The 24,979-nt window shown below is 40.8% G+C and overlaps 1 protein-coding gene across 1 annotated transcript in view; it reads left to right on the top strand.

The window, feature by feature from the left end:
- The window catches only part of LOC143784436 (dynein axonemal heavy chain 11-like), a 248,080-nt gene that overhangs the window by 149,973 nt on the left and 73,128 nt on the right, over positions 1-24,979 (top strand). Inside the window, exons 28-32 of the mRNA XM_077272673.1 lie at positions 7,096-7,230; positions 14,626-14,799; positions 15,984-16,219; positions 17,457-17,579; positions 23,006-23,210. Of these exons, the coding sequence (XP_077128788.1) occupies positions 7,096-7,230; positions 14,626-14,799; positions 15,984-16,219; positions 17,457-17,579; positions 23,006-23,210 (873 nt within the window). The remainder of the gene's footprint in view (positions 1-7,095; positions 7,231-14,625; positions 14,800-15,983; positions 16,220-17,456; positions 17,580-23,005; positions 23,211-24,979) is intronic.

Here is a 24,979-nt window from a genome sequence, read left to right on the forward strand (position 1 = left end):
TTTCTTCTTTTTTTTACCCCATCTGTGCAGAACATGATGTAGGGGCAGAGATCCTGATTCCAGTGATGTGTCACTTACTGGGCTGCTTGCTGTCATTTTTATTTAATCAAAATTTTATCTGCTGTAGATCTAGCAGTTCTCTGAATGCTGAGCTCTGTAAAAATCTGCCCACACCACTGATTAGCAGCTTTCTGTGTTCAATGTGCATAGGCAGAAAGCTATCAGCAGTGATAATTGTTGTGAATTCTATTTTTGGGCTCCCTCTAGTGGTCACAAGCGGTACTGTGTAGTGTTGTCTTTCTGCAGGTTGGCTGCATCAGCTGGTTCGTTATCCTTGGTTGATTTCCTATTTAGCTCACCTGGAGACTCAGTTCCTTGCCTGCTATCAATGTATTCAGTGCTCTTCAGATTCCTTGTGTCTACCTTGCTCCCAGTCTCTCCAAGACAAGCTAAGTTTTTGTTTGATCATTTTTTGATTATCAGTGTTCATTATGTTTTTTTGTCCAGCTCGCTAAAATGTGATTTCCTCGCTTGCTGGTTGCTCTAGGGGACTGAGTTTCTCCCTCCACACCGTTAGTTGGTGTGGGGGTTCTTGAAATCTCAGAGTGGATATTTTGTAAGGGTTTTTTACTGACCGCATAGATTCTATTTTCTATTTTCTGCTATCTAGTATTAGTGGGCCTCAATTGCTGAATCTGCTTTCACCCCTGTGTATGTGCCTTCCTCTTACCTCACCGTTATTATCTGTTGGGGGCTTCTATATCTTTGGGGATTATTTCTCTGGAGGCAAGAGAGGTCTTTCTTTCTCTCTAGGGGTAGTTAGTTCCTCAGGCTGGCTCGAGACGTCTAGGATTTTTAGGCACGTTCACCGGCTACTTCTAGTGTGTTTGGATAGGTTCAGATTTGCGGTCAGTCCAGTTTGCCACCTCCCTAGAGCTTGTCCTAGGTTTGTTACTTAGCTGGCTTAATTTGTGATCCTCAACCACTAAGGATCATAACAGTATAGCAGGCCAAAAAGTGTTTAATGCATCGCAGAAGTGGGATAAAAAGAAGACCTGAGTACATTTTATTTTTTTTTTCCTCCCGCTTTTCCTTTGCTGCAGTCTGTTTAGCTTCTTTCATCCCCTTGAACTCTGGGTGGTTTTGAGCTCAGCTGCAGACATGAATGTTCAGACTCTGACTTCTAGTGTGGATCATCTTACTGCACGGGTGCAAAGTATTCAGGATTTTGTTATTCATAGCCATATGTCAGAACCAAAGATACCCGGTATTCCTGAGTTGTTTTCTGGAGATAGATCTAGGTTTCTAAATTTTAAGAATAATTGTAAGTTATTTCTATCTCTGAGACCTCGTTCCTCTGGTGATTCCGCTCAGCAAGTTGTTATCTCCTTGTTGCGTGGCGACCCTCAAGATTGGGCTTTCTCTCTGGCGCCAGGAGATCCTGCATTGCTTAATGTAGATGCATTTTTTCTGGCTCTTGGACTGCTTTATGAGGAGCCTAATCTTGAGAATCAGGCAGAAAAAGCGTTGCTGGCTATCTCTCAGGGTCAGGATGAAGCAGAGGTGTATTGTCAAAAATTTCGGAAATGGTCGGTGCTTACTCGATGGAATGAGTGTGCCCTGGCTGCAAATTTCAGAGGTCTTTCTGAGGCCGTTAAGAATGTTATGGTGGGGTTTCCCACCCCTGCAAGTCTGAGTGATTCTATGGCTTTAGCCATTCAGGTTGATCGGCGTTTGTGGGAGCGCAAATCTGCTCATCCTTTGGCGGTATTTTCCGAACAGAGACCTGAGTCTATGCAATGTGACCGAACTCTGACCAGAATTGAGCGTCAAAGTCATAGACGTCAAAATGGGTTGTGCTTTTACTGTGGTGATTCTACTCATGTTATCTCAGCATGCTCTAAACGCTTAAAAAAATCGCTAAACCTGTCACCATTGGTACTATACAGCCTAAATTTATTTTGTCTGTTACTTTGATTTGTTCTTTGTCGTCCTACCCTGTTATGGCTTTTGTGGATTCGGGTGCGGCCCTGAATCTGATGGATTTGTCGTTTGCCAGGCGCTGTGGTTTTGTCCTGGAGCCTTTGGAATTTCCTATTCCTCTGAGGGGAATTGATGCTACGCCATTGGCTGAGAATAAGCCTCAGTATTGGACGCAAATGACCATGTGCATGACTCCCGTACATCAGGAGGTGATTCGCTTTCTTGTTCTGCATAATTTGCATGATGTTGTCGTTTTGGGTCTGCCATGGCTGCAAGCTCATAATCCAGTTTTAGATTGGAAAGCTATGTCTGTGTCAAGTTGGGGTTGTCAGGGAATTCATGGCGATACTCCGTTGGTGTCTATTGCTTCTTCCACTCCTTCTGAGGTCCCTGAGTTTTTGTCTAACTACCAGGATGTATTTGATGAGCCCAGGTCCTGTGCCCTGCCTCCTCATAGGGATTGTGACTGTGCTATAAATTTAATTCCTGGTAGTAAATTCCCTAAGGGACGACTTTTTAATTTGTCTATACCAGAGCATGCCGCGATGCGGAGTTATATAAAGGAGTCTTTGGAGAAGGGACATATTCGCCCATCCTCTTCCCCTCTTGGTGCAGGATTTTTTTTTGTGGCCAAGAAGGACGGTTCTTTGAGACCTTGTATAGATTATCATCTTCTGAATAAAATCACAGTCAAATTTCAGTATCCTTTGCCACTATTGTCTGATTTGTTTGCTCGGATTAAGGGTGCCAGTTGGTTCACCAAGATAGATCTCCGTGGTGCGTATAACCTTGTGCACATTAAGCAGGGAGATGAATGGAAAACAGCATTTAATACGCCCGAAGGCCATTTTGAGTACTTGGTGATGCCTTTTGGACTCTCTAATGCTCCTTCTGTGTTTCAGTCCTTCATGCATGACATCTTCCGAGAATATCTGGATAAATTTGTGATTGTTTATCTGGATGACATTTTGGTCTTTTCTGATGATTGGGAGTCCCATGTGAAGCAGGTCAGGATGGTGTTTCAGGTCCTGCGTGCTAATGCTTTATTTGTGAAGGGCTCAAAATGCCTCTTCGGAGTACAGAAGGTCTCCTTTTTGGGTTTTATTTTTTCTCCTTCTACTGTGGAGATGGACCCAGTCAAGGTCCAGGCTATTCATGACTGGACTCAGCCCACGTCTGTTAAGAGTCTTCAGAAGTTCTTGGGTTTCGCTAATTTTTACCGTCGTTTCATCGCTAATTTTTCTAGCGTGGTTAAACCTTTGACGGATTTGACCAAGAAGGGTTCTGATGTGACTAATTGGTCTCCTGCGGCCGTGGAGGCCTTTCGGGAGCTGAAGCACCGGTTTTCTTCAGCTCCAGTCTTATGTCAGCCAGATGTCTCTCTCCCCTTCCAGGTCGAGGTTGATGCTTCTGAGATTGGAGCAGGGGCTGTTTTGTCGCAGAGAAGCTCTGATGGCTCTGTGATGAAGCCATGTGCTTTCTTTTCAAGAAAGTTTTCGCCTGCCGAGCGGAATTATGATGTTGGTAATCGGGAGTTGTTGGCTATGAAGTGGGCATTTGAGGAGTGGCGACATTGGCTCGAAGGAGCTAAACATCGTGTGGTGGTCTTGACTGATCACAAAAATCTGATTTACCTTGAATCTGCCAAGCGCCTGAATCCTAGACAGGCTCGTTGGTCGTTGTTTTTCTCCCGTTTCAACTTCGTGGTCTCATACCTGCCTAGTTCGAAGAACGTGAAAGCTGATGCACTTTCTAGGAGTTTTGTGCCTGACTCTCCGGGAGTTTCTGAGCCGGCAGTTATTCTCAGAGAGGGAGTGATTTTGTCTGCCATTTCCCCAGATTTGCGACGAGTGCTGCAGAAATTTCAGGCGGATAGACCTGACCGTTGTCCACCAGAGAGACTGTTTGTCCCGGATAGATGGACCAGCAAAGTTATTTCCGAGGTTCATTCTTCGGTGTTGGCGGGTCATCCTGGGATTTTTGGTACCAGAGATTTGGTGGCTAGGTCCTTCTGGTGGCCTTCCTTGTCGCGGGATGTGCGTTCCTTTGTGCAGTCTTGTGGGATTTGTGCTCGGGCTAAGCCTTGCTGTTCTCGTGCCAGCGGTTTGCTTTTGCCTTTGCCTGTTCCGAAAAGGCCTTGGACGCACATTTCCATGGATTTTATTTCGGATCTTCCAGTATCTCAGAAAATGTCAGTCATCTGGGTGGTGTGTGATCGTTTTTCCAAGATGGTCCATTTGGTGCCCTTGCCTAAGTTGCCTTCTTCCTCCGATTTGGTTCCTCTATTTTTTCAGAATGTGGTTCGCTTGCACGGCATTCCTGAAAATATTGTGTCTGATAGAGGATCCCAGTTTGTGTCCAGGTTTTGGCGGACTTTTTGTGCTAAGATGGGCATTGATTTGTCTTTTTCGTCGGCCTTCCATCCTCAGACTAATGGCCAAACCGAGCGAACTAATCAGACGTTGGAAACTTATTTGAGATGTTTTGTTTCTGCTGATCAGGATGATTGGGTGACTTTTTTGCCATTGGCCGAGTTTGCCCTTAATAATCGGGCTAGTTCTGCTACTTTGGTTTCCCCTTTTTTTATGCAATTCTGGTTTCCATCCTCGTTTTTCCTCGGGTCAGGTTGAGCCTTTTGACTGTCCTGGGGTGGATTCTGTGGTGGATAGGTTGCAGCAGATTTGGAACCATGTGGTGGACAATTTGAGGTTGTCACAGGAGAAGGCTCAGCGCTTTGCCAACCGCCGCCGCTGTGTGGGTCCCCGACTTCGTGTTGGGGATTTGGTGTGGCTGTCTTCTCGGTATGTTCCTATGAAGGTCTCCTCTCCTAAATTCAAGCCTCGCTTCATCGGTCCTTATAAGATCTTGGAAATCCTTAACCCGGTGTCTTTTCGTTTGGATCTCCCAGCATCGTTTGCCATTCATAATGTGTTCCATAGGTCTTTGTTGCGGAGGTATGTGGTGCCTGTGGTTCCTTCTGTTGAGCCTCCTGCTCCAGTGCTGGTCGAGGGCGAATTGGAGTACGTGGTGGAGAAGATTTTGGATTCTCGTATCTCTAGACGGAGACTTCAGTATTTGGTTAAGTGGAAGGAGGATGGTTATGGTCAGGAGGATAATTCCTGGGTTGTCGCCTCTGATGTTCATGCGGCCGATTTGGTTTGTGCCTTCCACGCGGCTCATCCTGATCGCCCTGGGGGTCTTGATGAGGGTTCGGTGTCCCCTCCTCAAGGGGGGGGTACTGTTGTGAATTCTATTTTTGGGCTCCCTCTAGTGGTCACAAGCGGTATTGTGTAGTGTTGTCTTTCTGCAGGTTGGCTGCATCAGCTGGTTCGTTATCCTTGGTTGGTTTCCTATTTAGCTCACCTGGAGACTCAGTTCCTTGCCTGCTATCAATGTATTCAGTGCTCTTCAGATTCCTTGTGTCTACCTTGCTCCCAGTCTCTCCAAGACAAGCTAAGTTTTTGTTTGATCATTTTTTGATTATCAGTGTTCATTATGTTTTTTTTGTCCAGCTCGCTAAAATGTGATTTCCTCGCTTGCTGGTGGCTCTAGGGGACTGAGTTTCTCCCCCCACACCGTTAGTTGGTGTGGGGGTTCTTGAAATCTCAGAGTGGATATTTTGTAAGGGTTTTTTACTGACCGCATAGATTCTCTTTTCTATTTTCTGCTATCTAGTATTAGTGGGCCTCAATTGCTGAATCTGCTTTCACCCCTGTGTATGTGCCTTCCTCTTACCTCACCGTTATTATCTGTTGGGGGCTTCTATATCTTTGGGGATTATTTCTCTGGAGGCAAGAGAGGTCTTTCTTTCTCTCTAGGGGTAGTTAGTTCCTCAGGCTGGCTCGAGACGTCTAGGATTTTTAGGCACGTTCACCGGCTACTTCTAGTGTGTTTGGATAGGTTCAGATTTGCGGTCAGTCCAGTTTGCCACCTCCCTAGAGCTTGTCCTAGGTTTGTTACTTAGCTGGAGTAATTTGTGATCCTCAACCACTAAGGATCATAACAGATAATCTCCTGCTGATAAAACTGTGATTTTTATCAAAAGTATGTTAAGCAGCCCAGTAAGTGACACATCGCTCTCTCTCTCTACATTATGCTGCTCTCAGATTAGGTGGAAAAAACCTTGTGACAGATTCTGTTTAAATGCACTATGTCATCACAACACAATAAAATGAAGCTGGTAAAGGTGAGCAACAGATTGCCATGGGTGCTAAGGCCCTTTAAATTAATTCTGTTATTTCTAGAAGTATCCACCAATGTGGAGGTGTATGGGAACTTTACAGACTCGATACATACTATGCTATTGAGGAGAGGATGGTGGGATAAAAAAATCATTTATGTTGCATCCCTACAAACAATTATGTTGACAAAAGTATAACAGTGTCACAGGTACCGGGACAGTTCTCACCCATAGTGACAGTTTTATATGTTGGATCAAGCTGAATGTGCATGTTAATTGGAGGCTTGTAGATATTAATATGGTCAACTTTAAATTATTATTATTATTATTATTTATTATTATAGCGCCATTTATTCCATGGCGCTTTACATGTGAGGAGGGGTATACATAATAAAAATAAGTACAATAATCTTAAACAATACAAGTCACAACAGGTACAGGAGGAGAGAGGACCTAAATAAACTAATATAATATTTAAAAGCAAATTGCCATTTTTTCAGATTAGCCTGGAAGTCCATTTTGGGTGTGGTTGATGCACTCAGTCTATGGACACGCCCAAATTGGACTTTCAGTTTAATTTACATGTGACATCAAGGCCCAATTGCTTCCGACAAGATATGCATCATTTATATTGGTGTTCTACAACCTGTACAGTCATATCAGTAGTTTGATTAGTAAAATCCCTTTAAAAGGTTCCCTTTACACGCATACTTATTAATATCTTTAAAAAAAATCACTAACTTAATTTTGTAGACATATGACCCGTGGCTTCCTTTTATGCATAGCAAGTATTTTCTTGCCCTTTGTTCAGGTCTGTTGAATAACATCGTAATGCACATTTGTAATAGTTAATAACCTCGTTTTTCTATTCATTATTTTATAAAGTTTTTTTGAAATTGAGACTTTTCGTATTTTCCTTTTATCATTTAAAGGAACTAGACACCAACTTGGCCGCCTTAACAGCTGCCTTCGAAAAAGCCACTGCCGAGAAAATCCGCTGTCAAGAGGAAGTGAATAGAACTAACAAGACCATTGAGCTGGCCAACAGATTAGTGAAAGGTCTGGAGGTGAGGTCCTACAGGGCAGGCTAATGAAGCAACCTACAGAAAGTACTTCTTTGTTATACACTACTGATCTGGCAATAACAGAGGCACTTAGCTGGGAAACTGATGAGCTGAAAGGAATTATATCATTATCATGCATTTATTTTCATGGGAGAAACGTATTTCTGACCTTTTCTGTATTTTCAGCACTTCTTTGTTGAGCTTCAGCGGGAACATGAAACAACGAACCTAAGCCAGAAGCCATAAATTTTGGAATATTAAGTATTATGTATCTGCCGTAAATGTGATTAATTAAGATGCAAGCAACGCTAATATCAATAAAACAACGTTAATGGTGCTTTTAAGGACCGGTTTGACTGTGAAGATATTGTCACTTGGCCACTTCTATAACCCTTTATACACATCACTGTGAAATCCGTCATCAACTGCTTTTGCATTGATGGCGGTTATGAAATTATCCAGCTGATTTGGGTTAATTTTGCTACTTTTTAGCAAGTACAGATCTCTACATGGAAAGGATTATCAGACAGGCTTATTCAAGACATTAATCCTAATCTAGTCAATAAATTACTCAATTTCCAGAAACATCTATTTAAAGATTAATTTGGTGAATGTTTCCTCTATGCTTGACTGCTTTGTTCATTGCGTTATTCCGCAGTAACAGGATGTGATTGAATTTCAATTGCGTAACCAAATAAAAGGGAATGCCAAAAGTAAGGCAAACCCAGAGCCCAACAATCCATCTGCTTTTTATTTATTGCTTTAGGTTTGGAAGGTGAAAATTCCCAGAAGAGCAATTGTAAGGTATGGTACCGGAAAATTGGAAAGGTCAATATTTACCAACTAGAGTTGAGCAAAAATGGCAGGCCTGTAAAATATCGCACTTAATCCATATAAAAGGAGTCCTGATACTCTATCTGACATCCATATAATATTAACACCAGAGTACAGAGTATGACAAGATAATGACATTAGTAGACAGACAGAAAAGACAACAAAGTGGGAAAAACAATATCAGCAGTGCAGAGAACCATGGACCCGTCACACCCGACGCGCGTTTCCCTAAGGAAAGCTTCATCCAAGGGAAAGAGGAACATATAATATATTTACGCCATTAGTTCCTCAATAGACTATATAGATCCCCTTGTAGTTTATTGTGCATGCTAATTAATATGCAGCAAGAACTACATTGTTCACTAGACATTTCAGTGTTAGAGCGATCATAGCTATTTGACATGCATGCAGGATCTTAAACTTACCTTGTGGCATTGACTTGCTGAATTACAGTGATCTATTTTAATAGGACTGTGTTTGAACCCGTAATACAAACAGTATATAAATAATTGTGGAGTCTCACAATGTGCATGTTCAATGCACCCTTGTTACGTTGGGGTGAAATAGATGCAGCTCAGTATCACAGAATTGCCCTCATATATCAAAAACTTTAAAAAATTAAATAAAAAGTTGCAAAAAAATTGCTTTTAAAGTTATACAACTGGCTCACGTTTGGCACCTATCCCAATGCTCCATGTAGCTCAGGTCTAAGCTGGTCTATTTAGTAAGTGGTGAGATATAGGGTTCATATAGGGCAGAAGCATTACTAGGGTCGGAAAAGATCAGGCCAAGCCCAAAGGCATATTTTGTATCCTCCCCAACGCCTTAAAAAAAGAAAATAACACCAGAAATAACACAGTGATAACTCTCTGAGTACAGATAATATAGTAGATGTCATGTGCAGTCCTATGTAACACCACAAAAAACAGTGATGACTCTCTAAGTACAATGTAGTAGATGTTATCTGCAGTCCTACAGATAATTCAGTGATAACTCTCTGCGTACAGATAATGTGATAGATGTTACCTGCAGTCCTATGGAACACCTCAGATAACAAAGATAATATAAATATAACCAGCAGGCTTATGTAACACTATGGACACCATGTACCGTGGCACTCACACGTGGCAATACTGTTCTGCTTAATAGAAATGCCACTGTCTGCTAGGGAAAGGACGTGTCTTCTGCAGTCTTGCTGCTACTCAAGCCAGTCTGCCGTGCCTTACGCTTCTCCTGAGTCCACCAGAAACTATAGAAATACATAACTACAGGATATTATTGATTGACTACTATGACTGTGGCACTGTATACGTTGGCAATCTTTGCTGAGGAAACTGTATTTAGGAGCACTATTCATGGGTCTCTGGGGCACAATGGATGTCAAGTCTCATATTTGGTAATTTTTCATTTATGGGACTGTTGATACACTTGAGTGCTGTGCTTGACTTCCTCCAGCAATCCCACAGACAAAGAATGGAGTGGAGGTCGAGCATACACACCACTGCTCAATTCAAGATCAGGCTCCTTAAGCCCCAGTTCTCAGGATACAGCACCCTGTTCTTGGGATCATTGGTGGGCCCATAGATCAGACACCCAGCCATTAGTAAGTTACCCCTATCCAAAGAATAGTTGATAACTTACTATTTTAGGAATAACCCTTTAAATGGTTGTCCGGTTCTATAATATTGATGACCTGACTTTAGGGTAAGTCATCAATATCAGATTGGTTGGGATGTGACACCCTCCAACAATCAGCTCTTATAAACACTCTTGAATTGGAGCTGAAGCACTTGGCAGTGGCTGATAATAGCTGAGTATCAAGCTTAGTATCAAGCACTCACCAATCTAATATTGATGACCTATGCAATGGATAGGTAATCAATGTCATCATATGACCAGACAACTCATTTAACCCCAAACCTGTTTTCACCTACATGACCAGGCCAAATTTTACAATTCTGATGTCACTTTACGTGGCGTATCCAGGGGGTGGCAGGTGGGCATCTGTCCTGGGTACATCAGGCCGCCTGACACAGTGGTGTGAGATGTCTCGCCGGTGGCTGCATTTTACCGTCCCCTGGATTTGGAGTCAAGCTGACAGCCGGCTCAAAAAAGGCAGAGCGCTGTCTCCCAATGTCCAATTGTATTCGCCTCATCGGGTGGAACATTCCCTATAATGAGGCAGATAGAGGCACTGTGGAAGCCATAGGACCTGTGATCCGGCGGTGTCTGTCTTTTTAGGATTGCATAAAAGTGCCGTCAGCCACAGTTTTGTGCACCTCTGAAAAGAAGGACTCCACTGAACAGAGGTCAGACGGAGTCCACAGTAAATCTGCTGCCTCATTATAGTGAATGGATTTGTCAGGGTTTCATCTGAATCATGTCACTCCGAGATAAAGATGGAAACACTCATGTAAGTGCTCAGCATAGAGCGCAGGATAAATGTGATCCAAAATGTTATGTAAAAACACAGTACATACTGTGATAAAGATGTGACATTCATATAATATCATATGTGACATAATGCCTATATGTTACCAGCTTTTGGAAATGTTTTAGGCACATACTTAGACACTTATTGTTAATACTAGTGGTTTTGATACTTAGTATGAACACAAAGTATTATTTTAATATTACATTCAGCTTGTATGGCTTCTTTAGAATCTCTTGAAGGTTAAATTTATTGTAGCTTTTGACAAAAAAGAAAAGCTCCATTATAAAATGTACTTATAAAAACATTAGCTTTTATATATGACTGGGATCAATGGTTATTGTTAATAATAAACTGCTAGTAAATAAAGGAATCTCAAATTATAGTATCAATGACCGTATTGTTATTAATAATAATAATGCTATTTTGTCATGTAATTATCTTATGCCTCCATTATTTCATTTCTTGTTGCTTGATCAAACATTGTTTTTTATTGAACGCATTAGACATAGACCTGGCCAAGTGCTGGTTATGTAATGCATTGGCTTAGATTAAAGGGATTGTCAACTTTATCTTTATTTTAACAAATGTGTTAGGTGTTGGATTTATCAATATAAAAGCCTTACATGTTCTAATTTGTGAAGCATCTCCCCCTTGTTGATGCAGCCTGTATTATAGACGTCACACCTTTCCTGTTATCAAAAATGGCCATTAATAGAGGCGCATGTGGCCAGACCTGTCTTCCAATCGAAAAACAGCTTTTCCAATTCCAGTTTTTTCATTTTTTTGGTTTTTAATGGACAGATCTGGTCACAGGTTCGCCCATCTCTCGTTATTTTAAGAACAGGAGAACTGTGCAGTCAGTGACGGAGGAGGAGAACCTGTAACACTTCTATATTAGTAAGTGCCACAAAAGAGCTGTTTAAAAAAGTGAGTAACCCTTGTAATAATAATAATAATTTTATTTAAATAGTGCCAACATATTCTGTAGCACTTTACAAATAACAGACTATTTACAAAATTAATCTATGCAACACTATACATAGAAAGTGCCCATTATAGGCATTTTTAGGCATCTCCAGGATAGGCTATCAATGTGTGGTCAGTAGGAATCAGATTCACTAGCTCCTGAAGTTTTCTTCTTTTTGCAACTCAAACCCCTATTGATCACACTTTGAAATCCATCATAAATACATGCATAGCCTAAAGCTTCTGGGCCCCAATGCAAAATTGCCAACAGGGCCCCAAAATATTATAGGTTTTTAATAATATTGGACTTTTTATATGGGCCAAAAGGACCTTTTGGGCATTCCCCTGCGATAGTTACCATGTCTGACTGCAACCCTTGAACCCATTGCACCTCAAGGGTAGGCCATCAATGGATCCTAGAAACCTCACTTCTAAAGTAGTTGTCCGATGGGGAAACATATTTTATAAATGGCAAAGAATGGGTAAAAATAAAAAAATTAAAGAAGCAATACTCACCTTAATCCCCAGCACTTCCGTTCTGTCTTTCCCCCAGTCTTTACTTCTTGCTGCAATGAAAATGTCCCTACTGAGGGACATGTGATTAATGTTGCCATAGCGGTGATCCTTTAGGGTACCGTCACACAGTGCCATTTTCATCGCTACGACGGCACGATTCGTGACGTTGCAGCGTCGTTTGATTATCGCTCCAGCGTCGTAGACTGCGGTCACACGTTGCAATACACGGCGCTGGAGCGATAATTTCATGACGTATTTGCGATGTAGAAGCCGTTGGTTACTGTGCGCACATCGTATACAACCTGTGTCACACGATGCAATCATGCCGCCACAGCGGGACACTAGACGACGAAAGAAAGTTTCAAACGATCTGCTACGACGTACGATTCTCAGCGGGGATCCGGATCGCAGTAGCGTGTCAGACACAACGATATCGTAACGATATCGCTAGAACGTCACGAATCGTGCCGTCGTAGCGATGAAAATGGCACTGTGTGACGGTACCCTTACAGTCAGTGATTGGTTGGAACAGTCACATGTTCCTCAATAGGGACATTTGCTTTGCAGCAGGAAGTAAAGAGAAAGAGTGAGCCAGGAGTGATGGGGGATCGGTGAGCTGAGTATCGCTTCTTTTATTTTTTTAACACATCCTTGGTCTTTTTACTATCAGTAACAGTAGCACAGTGAATAGTTACTGCTAAAGTACCATTTTAGATTATTATGGACAAGACGAACATGTAAGTAAAGACTACAATCTTCCATCTTGCTTTATATCCTATGGAGAGTACATCTACACTTATTGCAACCATCTATAAAATATGAGATTATAATAACACTACATATCGGCCCAATTTTATTTGTAAAATTTAAACAAAGGATTTACATTGACATTAAATTGTTTGGAAACCGATTATCTGCCTCTTACATCTCCACCTCCAGTGGTAGACGGCACCGCATTGCTCGCAGCAAAGCTGCTCCTTCAAGGTGCTCGCTGTCAGGCCATAGATCATAGTAATCTGGTAATTGATGCGTCAGGTAGGAAACAGTGTTACATTCTACTAGTCATTTGTTGGCTCATTGCTCCCTTGTTATGTGAAGCTGTAGCGCTATACTGATACATTCTCTACGGAAAATAATAAACTACATAGAAGCGCGGCCTCTGGGTAATTAGCAATGATTATATCCCCATATATCTGAAGAAAAGCAAAACACCTTACTATAAGAACAACTATCGCCATCTTCAGAACCGAAAAAGTACCATAAGTCAAAAAGTATACTCTAAAATAATAATACTCCAACATTCCATATACTGTTACATGGTTGATTGTTTTTCTCTTATTGGAATACCCTTCTTCAGTAATGATAAAATATGTATAATACCCTACACAGCCACAGCGAAGGTCAAATTCTATGCCCTTGCCTTGCAAAACCCTTAGAAGTCTGAAGCTGCAGTGGGGGAGTATTCACACATTACAGTCAATGGTGGATTTTTGGCAAAATTATGACTTATGCTGATATTTTTGCCATAGTTTTTGCTGAGCTTGTGTGCAAATAATAGCAAAAGCCTCAACATGGCCACAAACTCTTACAGAGAACCTCTCGCTGTCTTTAGGGTATGTGGGCATTAGGTCTTTTTCAAGTGGCTTCCACCTGGAACCCGCCTGAAAAAGGTCCTCCAAAACCACCACAGTGCACATGCTCAGTCTTTTGTTACTTCTTTTAATCACTTCAGGGTTCAGAAACAGTAAAATAAAAGAAGTAGCATGTACATTCCTCGAGTGGCTACTGCTAGGAAGGTGCTCACCACCATTGTGGAAAGTGTAGGCAAAAGACATCAGCGATAGAGCCTCTACTATTATCATCATGCATTTCTTATATAGCTCCATCATATTCTGCAGCACTTTACACACATTATCATTGCTGTCCCCATTGGGGCTCACAATCTAGATTCCCTATCAGTTTGTCTTGGAATGTGGGAGGAAACCAGAGAACCTGGAGGAAACCCACGCAAACACGGGGAGAACATACAAACTCCTCGCAGATGTTGTCCTTGGTGGAATTTGAACCCAGGACCTCAACACTGCAAGGATGCAGTGCTAACCTCTGAGCTACCTCTGCTAAAATGACCCCACAGTTGCCTGTGAAGGTGCTTCATTAAAAGGACTGTCTGCATGTTCTTGAAGTAGCATTGCCGCCGGAAAAAATATGTCATGTAAGCATACTCACTAGGGTATGTGCCCATTAAGCTATTTAAGTTTTTGGAGCAGAAACTCTCCGAATCATCCTGAAACTTTGGCTTAGTTTCCGCACCAAAGAGTCAGTAAATATTCAGTGTGCATATACCGTTACTTTGGACAAGGGGTCCAGAGGCCCAGGGCTATCATGGTAATCAGTATGCTACCAGATCCCTCCTAAACATATTTATATAAGGTTGGATATACTTGTTTCTCTAAAGTTTACAGTTTTTAGAAATATATATATATATTAAAAATATTTCTGCTTTTTACAGCACAGCCATGCCTGCCCAAAGGATGTGTGCAATTAAAGTGAATTGGTCTGAGCTGTATATATACACAGCATGTTTTTTTTACAATTCTGAACACCCCCTTTAAGTCAGGTCATTAACAATGGAATATTTTTGTTTGCAGTCAGAAAACGTCCGATGGGCTCAGTCTGTTGCTTTATACCGTAAGCAGGAGCAAACACTGTGCGGAGATATCCTGCTCACAGCGGCCTTCATCTCGTATGCCGGCTCATTTTCCAAGAAGTATCGTCATGAACTTGTAGAACATTTGTGGATGCCATACTTACGAACTCAGAAAGTGAGATTTGTGTATTGTTAGGAACCGTTTGCTTAAGGAAACTTAGAAGAGTGAAATTTAGACTAAAGGTACCGTCACACTAGGCGATATCGCCAGCGATCCGTGACGTTGCAGCGACCTGGATAGCGATATCGCTGTATTTGACACGCAGCAGCGATCTGGATCCCGCTGTGAAATTGCTGGTCGCTGCTAGAAGGTCTGCACTTTATTTGGTCGCTAGGTCGCCGTGTATCGCCGTGTTTGACAGCAAAAGCAAGGATACCAGCGATATTTTACACTGGTAACCAGGGTAAACATCGGGTTACTAAGCGCAGGGCCGCGCTTAGTAACCCGATGTTTACCCTGGTTACCAGCGTAAAAGTTAAAAAAACAAACAGCACATACTCACCAGCGCGTCCCCCAGCCTCTGCTTCCTGACACTGACTGAGCGCCGGCCCTAAACTGAAAGTGAAAGCACAGCGGTGACGTCACCGCTGTGCTGTTAGGGCCGGAGCTCAGTCAGTGTCAGGAAGCAGAGGCTGGGGGACGCGCAGGTGAGTATGTGCTGTTTGTTTTTTTAACTTTTACGCTGGTAACCAGGGTAAACATCGGGTTACTAAGCGCGGCCCTGCGCTTAGCAACCCGATGCTTACCCTGGTTACCCGGGGACCTCGGCATCGTTGGTTGCTGGAGAGCGGTCTGTGTGACAGCTCTCCAGCGACCAAACAGCGACGCTGCAGCGATCGGCATCGCTGTCGCTATCGCTGCAGCGTCGCTTAATGTGACGGTACCTAAGACTACACGGAAACAAGTGTTGTAAGACATTGAGTTTGCGGTGATGCATTGTGACCTTACTTCTAATACGTCACCTTGTGTCTTGTCTTGATTTAATTATGAAATCAGGTGACAAATTTGCTTTAAGATCAGGAGCAAGAGATATAATTACATACTGTATATATTGTGCTTTTATATTTTCATTATAAGATAGTATTGAAAAATCAAAGCCGGCCTGTGTACTCTGGGGGCCCGCTATTCTATAGCAGATAAGATTTTAAAAAATGAAATCAAAATTGCTTTATTAGTGCTGGAATTTTTATAGTTACGGTGATGTTTTCTCCGCTTTCTTTTCCATAAGGTTTTTGATAGCAGGCAATGTTTCACCGCTTTTGACCAGTTTTGCTCACTTAGTTTACCATCTATTTTAGGTTCTTATTCCAATGACAGAAGGACTTGATCCTATTTGTATGTTGACTGATGATGCAACTACAGCAAAATGGAACAACGAGGGACTGCCCAGTGATAAAATGTCTATTGAGAATGGCACCATATTGTCAAACTGTGAACGATGGCCGCTAATGATTGACCCCCAACTTCAAGGCATCAAGTGGATTAAAAGCAGATATGGATCCAGATTGAAAGTCATTCATCTAGGCCAGAAAGGGTAATAATCTTAAAAAGAGAGCTCTGCATTCTATATTGTATTTAGAACATGGAAATGTTGCAAATTGCACAATATTTGGGGCCCAAGAACAATAATAAATGCCCCCTGTGTGTTTGGGGTTGTGCAATGCAAACACAATAACCTTATATTTTTAAATGTACATCTTCACTCAGATTTTTTTTTCATTGTTCATTTGTTTCCTAAAATGTAAAGTTAATAAACTTTCTATTATTCAATTTTTTTCTACCATTTTGCTGTAACCGAGTGTCTGTAATTCCTTTATCTAGCTGTGTGATCTACAAAAATGATGCAAATCTTTCAGAACTCCTGTTCCTGGTTCTGACAGCTTTCTCTGCTCTCCTACTCCCTTCTCTTATTTGTTTGACATAACAGCAGAGAAGATGGAGAAGGGGTTGTACACAGATCTCAAGAAAAAAGAGGGAAAAACGACCTACAGTCTCAAGGAGGGCAGAGAAAACAGGCTGCAGAAAGGGAGATAGCAAAATACAAAAATAAGAGCAGAACAGAAGCTTTGCTGATAAAGACCGCAGCCACCTGGAGCATGGAGACCTAATATCCAGCCTATATTTCTGGGAGAAACACTCCCACAAGAGAAAAATATTAAAATTGCATTAGGCTGTGTTACGCCCACAGGTGGCGCACTTGGATTTGTGGACCCACTGTGCCGCAGGGGCGGGTCTGCGAAGTGGCTAACTGGTGTTCACTAGAGCTGCTGATGGTGGAGACAGACTGGACTGCAGGTGGCCGCCAGGTACCATTCCTAGGTAGGCGCCGTTACAGCAGCTGCTGACCCCAGTGGTCAGGTTCACTGACAGGGAGAAGGGCTACGTTCAGACATGTCTAGAATACTGAATCAAGGACTGGCTACATACAGACCAGTGAACAATTTTCAGGCACTGGCTGCACCGAGACCAGGGTACTTCGAATTCAGGACTGACCGCACCAGGACTATGGAACAACCTTCATTCAGTGGCTGCACTGAAACCAGGGATTCGGGTTCAGGACACTGGCCACACCGGAACCTGGGGACAACGTTCAGGAAGTGGCTGCACTAGGACTAGGGATTCGGGTTCAGAACACTGCCACACTGGAACCAGGGGACCTCACAACTGCGCTGGTGGAACACTACACTACCTAATGACTAAATTCATTGCTTGGCAACTCCCCATGACTATGTAATTAGTAGCTTAGAATGTTTTCTTAATTTCCTCCACAGGTACGTAGATGTCATAGAACAAGCAGTTGTGGCTGGTGACCCAGTTCTGATAGAAAATTTGGAAGAATCTATTGACCCTGTGCTTGACCCACTACTTGGGCGAAATACACTTAAAAAGGGAAGGTAATAATTATTTTCCTGTAACCCAGAATATAGTTTGATATTATGTCACTAGTGTTGCATCTACATAAATTCTGTATCCCTTGGGGAAAAATGGTCTCACACTAATGTCTACTACCGGAGAAGCTTGTAGATGCGAGGGGAAGCAGTTTACCCACAGTGTGAACTATAAACTACAACTGCTTCACTAATGTGGACATCCTCGGTGTCTCCGCTGTCAGAGTAGTTAGCAAATGCAATTATATTAATAATTGGAATAATGTAACTAATACATCTTCAAGGGAGAATGATATATGTTGTTTAACATACTGCACTCGGCTAGTTCCTTTTGATTAATATGTCAGCTTTGTCTGACCTTCAGTAGGTCACAGTATTCTTAAAAGTCTAAAATGAAATTGCAAATGGCACGGTAAGCACTGAGCATAAGGGACTTTTCATGGAGGTGATCTATAATTTTTCCTGTTGTAACATTCTCTGTATTTCTTAAAGTAACACTCCAGCATTTTTTTTTAATTTTACTTTTGAAGTCGTATCACAAATCTAAGCTCCCTGCCCCTACTCTTAGAGTTTCCAGCCACCGTCATCACCTTCTATCAGCGCCGCTCTGGTCGGTCTTCAGCAGTGTGTGACCTGCTGGAACGCTCAAGTGTTTGTCGGAGGTCACTTTTCAATATAAGTCTATGAGTCTAGTTATGGCTCACATAGATTTGTATTGAGAGCTTGTAACCATTACCTCTGAATTTCGGATGGTCAGATGTTGCAGTCACAAGGTGGCAGAATGGGACTGGAGTGGCACCGATAAAAGGTAAAGACGATGGTGGGTAAGTGTCAGATTTGGGTCAGGGACCTTAGGTAAATAGCACCACTCCACTTCTGAAAAAGAAAAAAAAAACACTGGAGTGGTGTTTTAAGATGAACTTACAAATCTACCTACCAGTATGACAAATATGTAATGTATTCTGCTGGTAAAAGGGCATACATGCAGAAGGATACATCCATATAGTTATAAAAAGCAGATACAACACTTTTATTGTGATGCTTAGGAAATTCAGCAGAGACATATCAGACAAAACCTGTGATCAATCCAAGATCATCATCATTTTTTTAATTAATTTTACAAGTTAATTTCATTAATATACAGAAACACAGATGAAGTTCAGAAGGATCACGGAGTGAGTTAAGGCAATAATATTCCAATAGTTTAGATGACCATTGAAAACATTTCCGCCAACCCGATAAATGGGCAGTGGCTTAAAAATCTTGTATGGCACAATCCATTGAGAAAGTTTCTTCCCGCTAGGCGAGGAATATTATTGATGCCAAACAAAAACTCTCTTGACGGCGCCATTCATCAGATTAAAAAATAAACAATAGCCTTCTTGTTTTAGCTTCTTTTTTTTCAAGTTACTTAATAAATTATGTAGATAATCCAAACCCAACAAATTAATTCAACTATTTCCAATGTAAGGCTGTATTCACATTTGCATTTTGCCTTTTTATCTGACAAATAGGACATTAATTTTTTTCTGTCAATTAGCATTTTATTTCTATTTTTTAGTAATATTAGCCTTTTACTCTGTGGAAAAAGCTGAATTACTATTTTTATCAAGCTCAAGCTGGTTTTCTTAATTAAGTAAAAAATAAACCAAAAAAAGGGGTTCTTGAGAGAGACAAAATTTGGCAAAGAAGAAACTTTTTTGTGACTTTTTTTCTCAATTTTTTTTTTTGCTGAAACTCAGGAAGTATGAAGTACATTACAGTCTTCATTGTTGTCTGGCATAGTTACTCACTTTTAGGACATTTTGTGACCAATATTTATTTTTTCATGCAGCATGCTCTTTGTATAGTGCTTATTATATATGTCTTCTTCCATAGGCTTTTATTTAGGATGTCAAAGACGCATGTAAAAAATTGATAATAAAAAAACGCCCATGGAATAAAAAGGAATAACATTTATTAGCTTTTTAAGCCAAGAAAAACTACTTTCTTATATGTGATCGTAAACATGTTCCATTAGTTACCCAACATATAATCTTTTAAGTCCAGTCCTATCAGTAATAAAAAAAAAATGCTCTTAAGAATCCTCAAATCCTCCATAAATATTATCATAAGAATTCTTCCAGATTCGTGCACTATTAGAAGTTTTTCATTTATTTTTACTTATTATAAGTTGTCGATCTCCTTATCCTGGATCCGCAACCTCTCTAATCACTGTAAATGAATTTTCTTCTAATTATAACATACAAGATTCCTTCAGGTTTGGGTTTTCAGCCTATAAATAGGTGGTGTTTTTATTTCACACAATCAGTATTTCATCACTGATTAGGGTCACTTCATTATTCCCAATGTCTAATTATGCTTATCAATTACAATCATTTATTTTAATAGCAAATTGCAGGTAACCCAGGCAGTCTTCTCCTTAATTACCTAAGGAAAGTGCATGTATCTTTGTGTGTGTGTGACAGTGGATGTGCGCGCGCGTCGTATATATATATATATTTTTTTTTTCTGTACTTTGCAAAATATTTGGCTTCCTTGCACAAATGCCCTATCAGACACCCCAGATCATAACTGTAGCAGAGCCCTCTACATGCTGAGTATTGATCCAGCTGAACGCACTTGCACAGTTCAACACTACTCTGAAAGGTATGTTTAATTTCTTACTCTCTTGGGGGTATTTGATTCAAGGAGTGATTTCGTGGAGCGTTGTGACTCAGAAAATGACTACTACTTATAACATTTTGGTTGACATTCTGAATTTCAATGACTGTTGACTTCAAAACAAACACTTTGGCAGACGGGCGACATGAAAAACTTACAAGATCTACGGAATCAGTAGGAAAATAAGAAAGTATTTCTTAAGATTAAGTAACGATCAAGCATTTATCAAATGTAAATAATATATTATGGACCTTTAAGTATGGCATTTTAAGAATTGTTCTTTTCAGGACTGTGCTAATAATAAGAATTCTGGAGACTATTGACCCTACGTAATCCTAAGGATATCAATTATGATCATAAATTATATGATGAAATTGTTATTTATGCCATTTCAAAATATAAAATAATAGGAAAAATATGAAAATGTGCATGACATTTTAAAATAATACTAAATTAGATTTTAAAATGATTATTTTTATTTAACTTATGTTGAATGTAACAATAGTGATGTTTTTAGCCAATCATTATAAGGGCATAGTCACACGTTGTAATCGTATCATGGTTTTAACACAGTATTAGTAAAAACACAAATACTAACAGTTCTCTTAAAGCAACATTGCATATTAATAAAATATTATTCTTTATTTAAAATTATGTTATGCCCATGAAATATTCCTGTGTAGAATTTAGTTTAGGGCTGTATGTAAATTACTGTACATTTTCTGGAATGTTTGTCCATTCATTATTGATGTGATTTTTGCATTTAATTAATGTACAATTGTAGAATATTTTTTATTTAAGTTTGCATGATTCTTTTATTGAGATCATGACTTTAGCTGCTATCATTGCATACCTAATAATAATTTTTATTTTTTTATATAGTGCTAACATATTCCGCAGCGCTTTACAGTTTTGCACACATTATCGTCGCTGTCCCCAATGGGGCTCACCATCTAAATTCCCTATCAGTATGTCTTTGGAATGTGGGAGGAAACTGGAGAACCCGGAGGAAACCCACGCAAACACGGGGAGAACATACAAACTCCTTGCAGATGTTGTCCTTGATGGGATTTGAACCCAGGACTCCAGCGAAGCAAGGTTGCCATGCTATCCACTGAGCCACCATGCTTCCCCTACATATTAGATGTTTATTAGTGATGAGTGTTGGACCCATAGAAGCGTCTGATCAACGCGAAACGGCCATCGTCCTCCGCTGCACCAGCTCCCCTGCATCCATGTACAACTTGCATTGAATAAAGAAAGGATTGCTTTACTGCTTCACGAAGTGCCACCTATTTTTTCCTCTTTGGCCTGGACTATGCTAGCACAGCCCGTTCAGTCATCACTAATGTTTAAGTGTAACTTTGATATGTAGCAACATTATTGTACAACTCAAGAATGCGACTTTTGGCATTTGCATGCCAGTTTCACCCAACTTCATGAAAGTGAGCGGATTTGGGGCTGGACGTGGGTGTGACACCAAAGCTCATATAATTTGTATCGAGCTTTTGTGTTCTTGACTGTCCTGTCCCTGACTGGAGTAAGATTTATGGCATGGCACATGGAGGTGCATGCCCATTTTCAGACACCCCTGATTCATTAGAGGTCATATGTCTATTAATGCCCCCACCCATCAAGACCAGTATGGACAACACCAGTCTTGATGATTTGAGGCCATAATAGTTTCCATATGCTCATAGGACAGGTGTAAAAAAAGAATGCCAAATTGATAGATTTTTAACTTAACTACCTCTAGATTGTCCATAGACTATAAATGTCCGGACAGACCACACTCTGCACTGATGGTCTAAAATATAACTGCATGGTAAACAGCTTTCAGGAGATTGTGTGGCAATGGAAGCGGGGAGCGGCTGTCAGACACAGCCAGACTCCCCACACAGAAGGTAAATATGATTTATTATCATATTTGCCTTCCTGATCACTGTGAAAACAACACTGAACATATGCTTGCGCACATAAGGATTATTAAGCACTGACAGTGTGTCCTCCTCCAGACCCAGTATTCATGGGATTCCTGCGTGTGGGGAGGGAGCAGGAGATCCAGTCAGCTCTGCTATGCAGCCTGGAAGCTGAATTCCACCTATAACTAGGGCTGATCTACCAGCCCCAGCAACAGGGGAAATCAGCAATAACAATAATGTATTATTACGTTCATGTGCCCCCCAAAGATTTTTTTTTAAGACCTCAAGGGGGATACACTATGTAAAATAAATGAAAAAAATAAAATAAAAAATGAAGCAAAAAAAAAAAACAAACTAGAAAAAAACACTTTTTATAGCCCCGGCCTTGTAAAAAGAAAAACATGTCCAATGTATGAAATAGTTTTGAGGTTGTAAGAAAAAAAAGAACATGTGAAAAGTAACCCCAAATTTCCTACTTTTCCTCGATATCAGCAAAAAAGAATATTTTAAAAAATTAAGCCCTATGTTTCTCAAAAAGGAAAAAAATATCTGAATATCCGAGTGAATTTTTTTATAGCCTTTAAAATCGTATGTACAATAAAATCTGAAAATGTGATTGGTGGTCAGGAACATGGTAAAATGTCTCAGTCCTGATCTGGTTAATATTGTTTTGTTTATATTTATGTGGACAAACATGTTTGGGAAATTCGCTTTAGATCGTGATTTTAAATATTTTTGTCTATAAATTATCACATTAATATTTATATTATATTTATATACAGTGAAAACAAAAGATCCATTGAGGCTACGGGTTATTTTTATACATTTTATGTTCCTAATTTTCAGATACATTCGAATCGGGGATAAAGAATGTAAATTCCATCCAAAATTTAGACTTATTCTTCATACAAAGCTTGCAAATCCCCATTACAAACCAGAAATACAGGCCCAGACAACGCTAATCAACTTCACTGTGACAAGAGATGGCTTGGAAGACCAGCTCCTGGCCGATGTGGTGAATCTAGAGAGACCCGACTTGGAACATTTCAAGGTAACCGTTTTTTAAAAATTGACAGTGACTCATTTCTTCCTAACAATATACCGTAATATCTCACTATAAATTGTTTTTGCGATACATTACATTTGCATTAAATAGTTTCTGCTATACACTACTTTAGATATTACTTTGTATATACAGTTTTTTGTGTACATTTTTTCCTCTAGTAATCAACTTGCTTCAGTAGATTGAATCCAGTCCTGAAGTCATAGAACTAAGTATTTCTTTATTTTTTTTTTTTAGATATACTTGAAAGATTTATTGGCAAATCAAAACTAAATTTGTTGTGATCTGCCAATAATTAGAAGTCCGCAGTTAAAAGGAAACTGTCACTAGGATTTTTTACATTTTAATAACCTACAGCCGCCGCCTTTCAGCCCTGTGTTACAGCATTCTGGAATGATGTATATAAGTCTCCAAGCCGCCCTGCAAAACAAAAAAAAGACATTTTATTATACTCGCCCAAAGGGCAGTCCGATCCGTTGGGCGTCGCTGGTCTTGGTCCGGTGCCTCCTCTCTTCTTACGATCGCCATTCTCCTTCAGTGCTTCATGTGGATGACACATCCTATGTCATCTACAGTGTTCTCCTTGGCGCTTCTGCACAGGCGCAATTCTCTTTGCCCTTCTGATGTCAGAGCAAAGAACCGATCTGCGCAAGTGCAGGGAAAGGCAAAAGAGTGCATTCACACTGCAGTGCTTTGCTCTGCCCTCAGCAGGTGGAGTCGCTGACATATTCTGTTCTGCTGTGGCTTGGATCGCTAACATATTCTGTGCTGCTGTGGTGGAGTTGCTGACATATTCTTTGCTGCTGTGGCAGGGTCTCTGGGGGTTGCTGTGTACGTATGCGTGGTTGATGTATATGAGAGAGACAGTTTTTTTCTGTCTCTATGATGAGGAACATGTTTGTGCTTCGGGGCGGCCTGTGGACAGGTCTCACCTTGGTCTCCTTGGTTTTTCTGGCTTAGAGCAGGAAGATAAGACTTTGCCTCCAGTCCCGCCCCAGAGCATGAGCATATCATTAACTGAAAACTTCCAGCACTGATGACACAAGAACCACAAGACGGACTTCTTCACCCCAAGTATCATTTTAATCAATGTAACAGCGCCAATATGACAATGCCTGTAGTTTATTTAGAAAAATCCCGCTGACAAGTTCACCTTAAAGAATTTAAAAAGAATGCTCAGCTCAGATCAAGGAAAAGGTAATTGTGAAGTGACGGTGAGGAGGTGAGATGTGACATTATCAATTGTGAATTTAGGATCCAGTGTCATTTACTCTATTTAGAGGTATTACCTTTCATTTTAATTCTGACTGAGAATCTACCTTCTTTCGAGGCCGCTCTCATCCAGCAGTTTGTGACCTTCCGGATCGTTCCAGTGTTTGCTAGAGTGAGTTTGATGTCACAACTTAATATGAGTCTATGAGAGCCTCATTCTGGCTCATTCTTGCTTTCATAGACTTGCATTGAGAGCTTGTGACATAACTTCTGACTTCCGGACAGTTAGGAACTGCGGTCACAAGATGGCCCCTCGGGATTAGAGGGGCACTGAAAAAAAGATGAAAGATGTCAGAGAGTGAGTATAAGACAGGGGGCAGGGACCTTACTTTAGTAGCACCACTGCATTGCTGAAAAAAAAGTTGGAGTGGTGCTTTAAATAGACGTGTGGGAACTTCTGCTACTTTCATAGGCATCTATCCTATTAACATTCTAAGACAGATGCTGATAGACACCTGTCCTATAATGCTAATAGGACAGATGCC

Source organism: Ranitomeya variabilis, chromosome 7 (genome assembly GCF_051348905.1).
Source record: "Ranitomeya variabilis isolate aRanVar5 chromosome 7, aRanVar5.hap1, whole genome shotgun sequence".
NCBI classification, from domain to species: Eukaryota; Metazoa; Chordata; class Amphibia; order Anura; family Dendrobatidae; genus Ranitomeya; species Ranitomeya variabilis.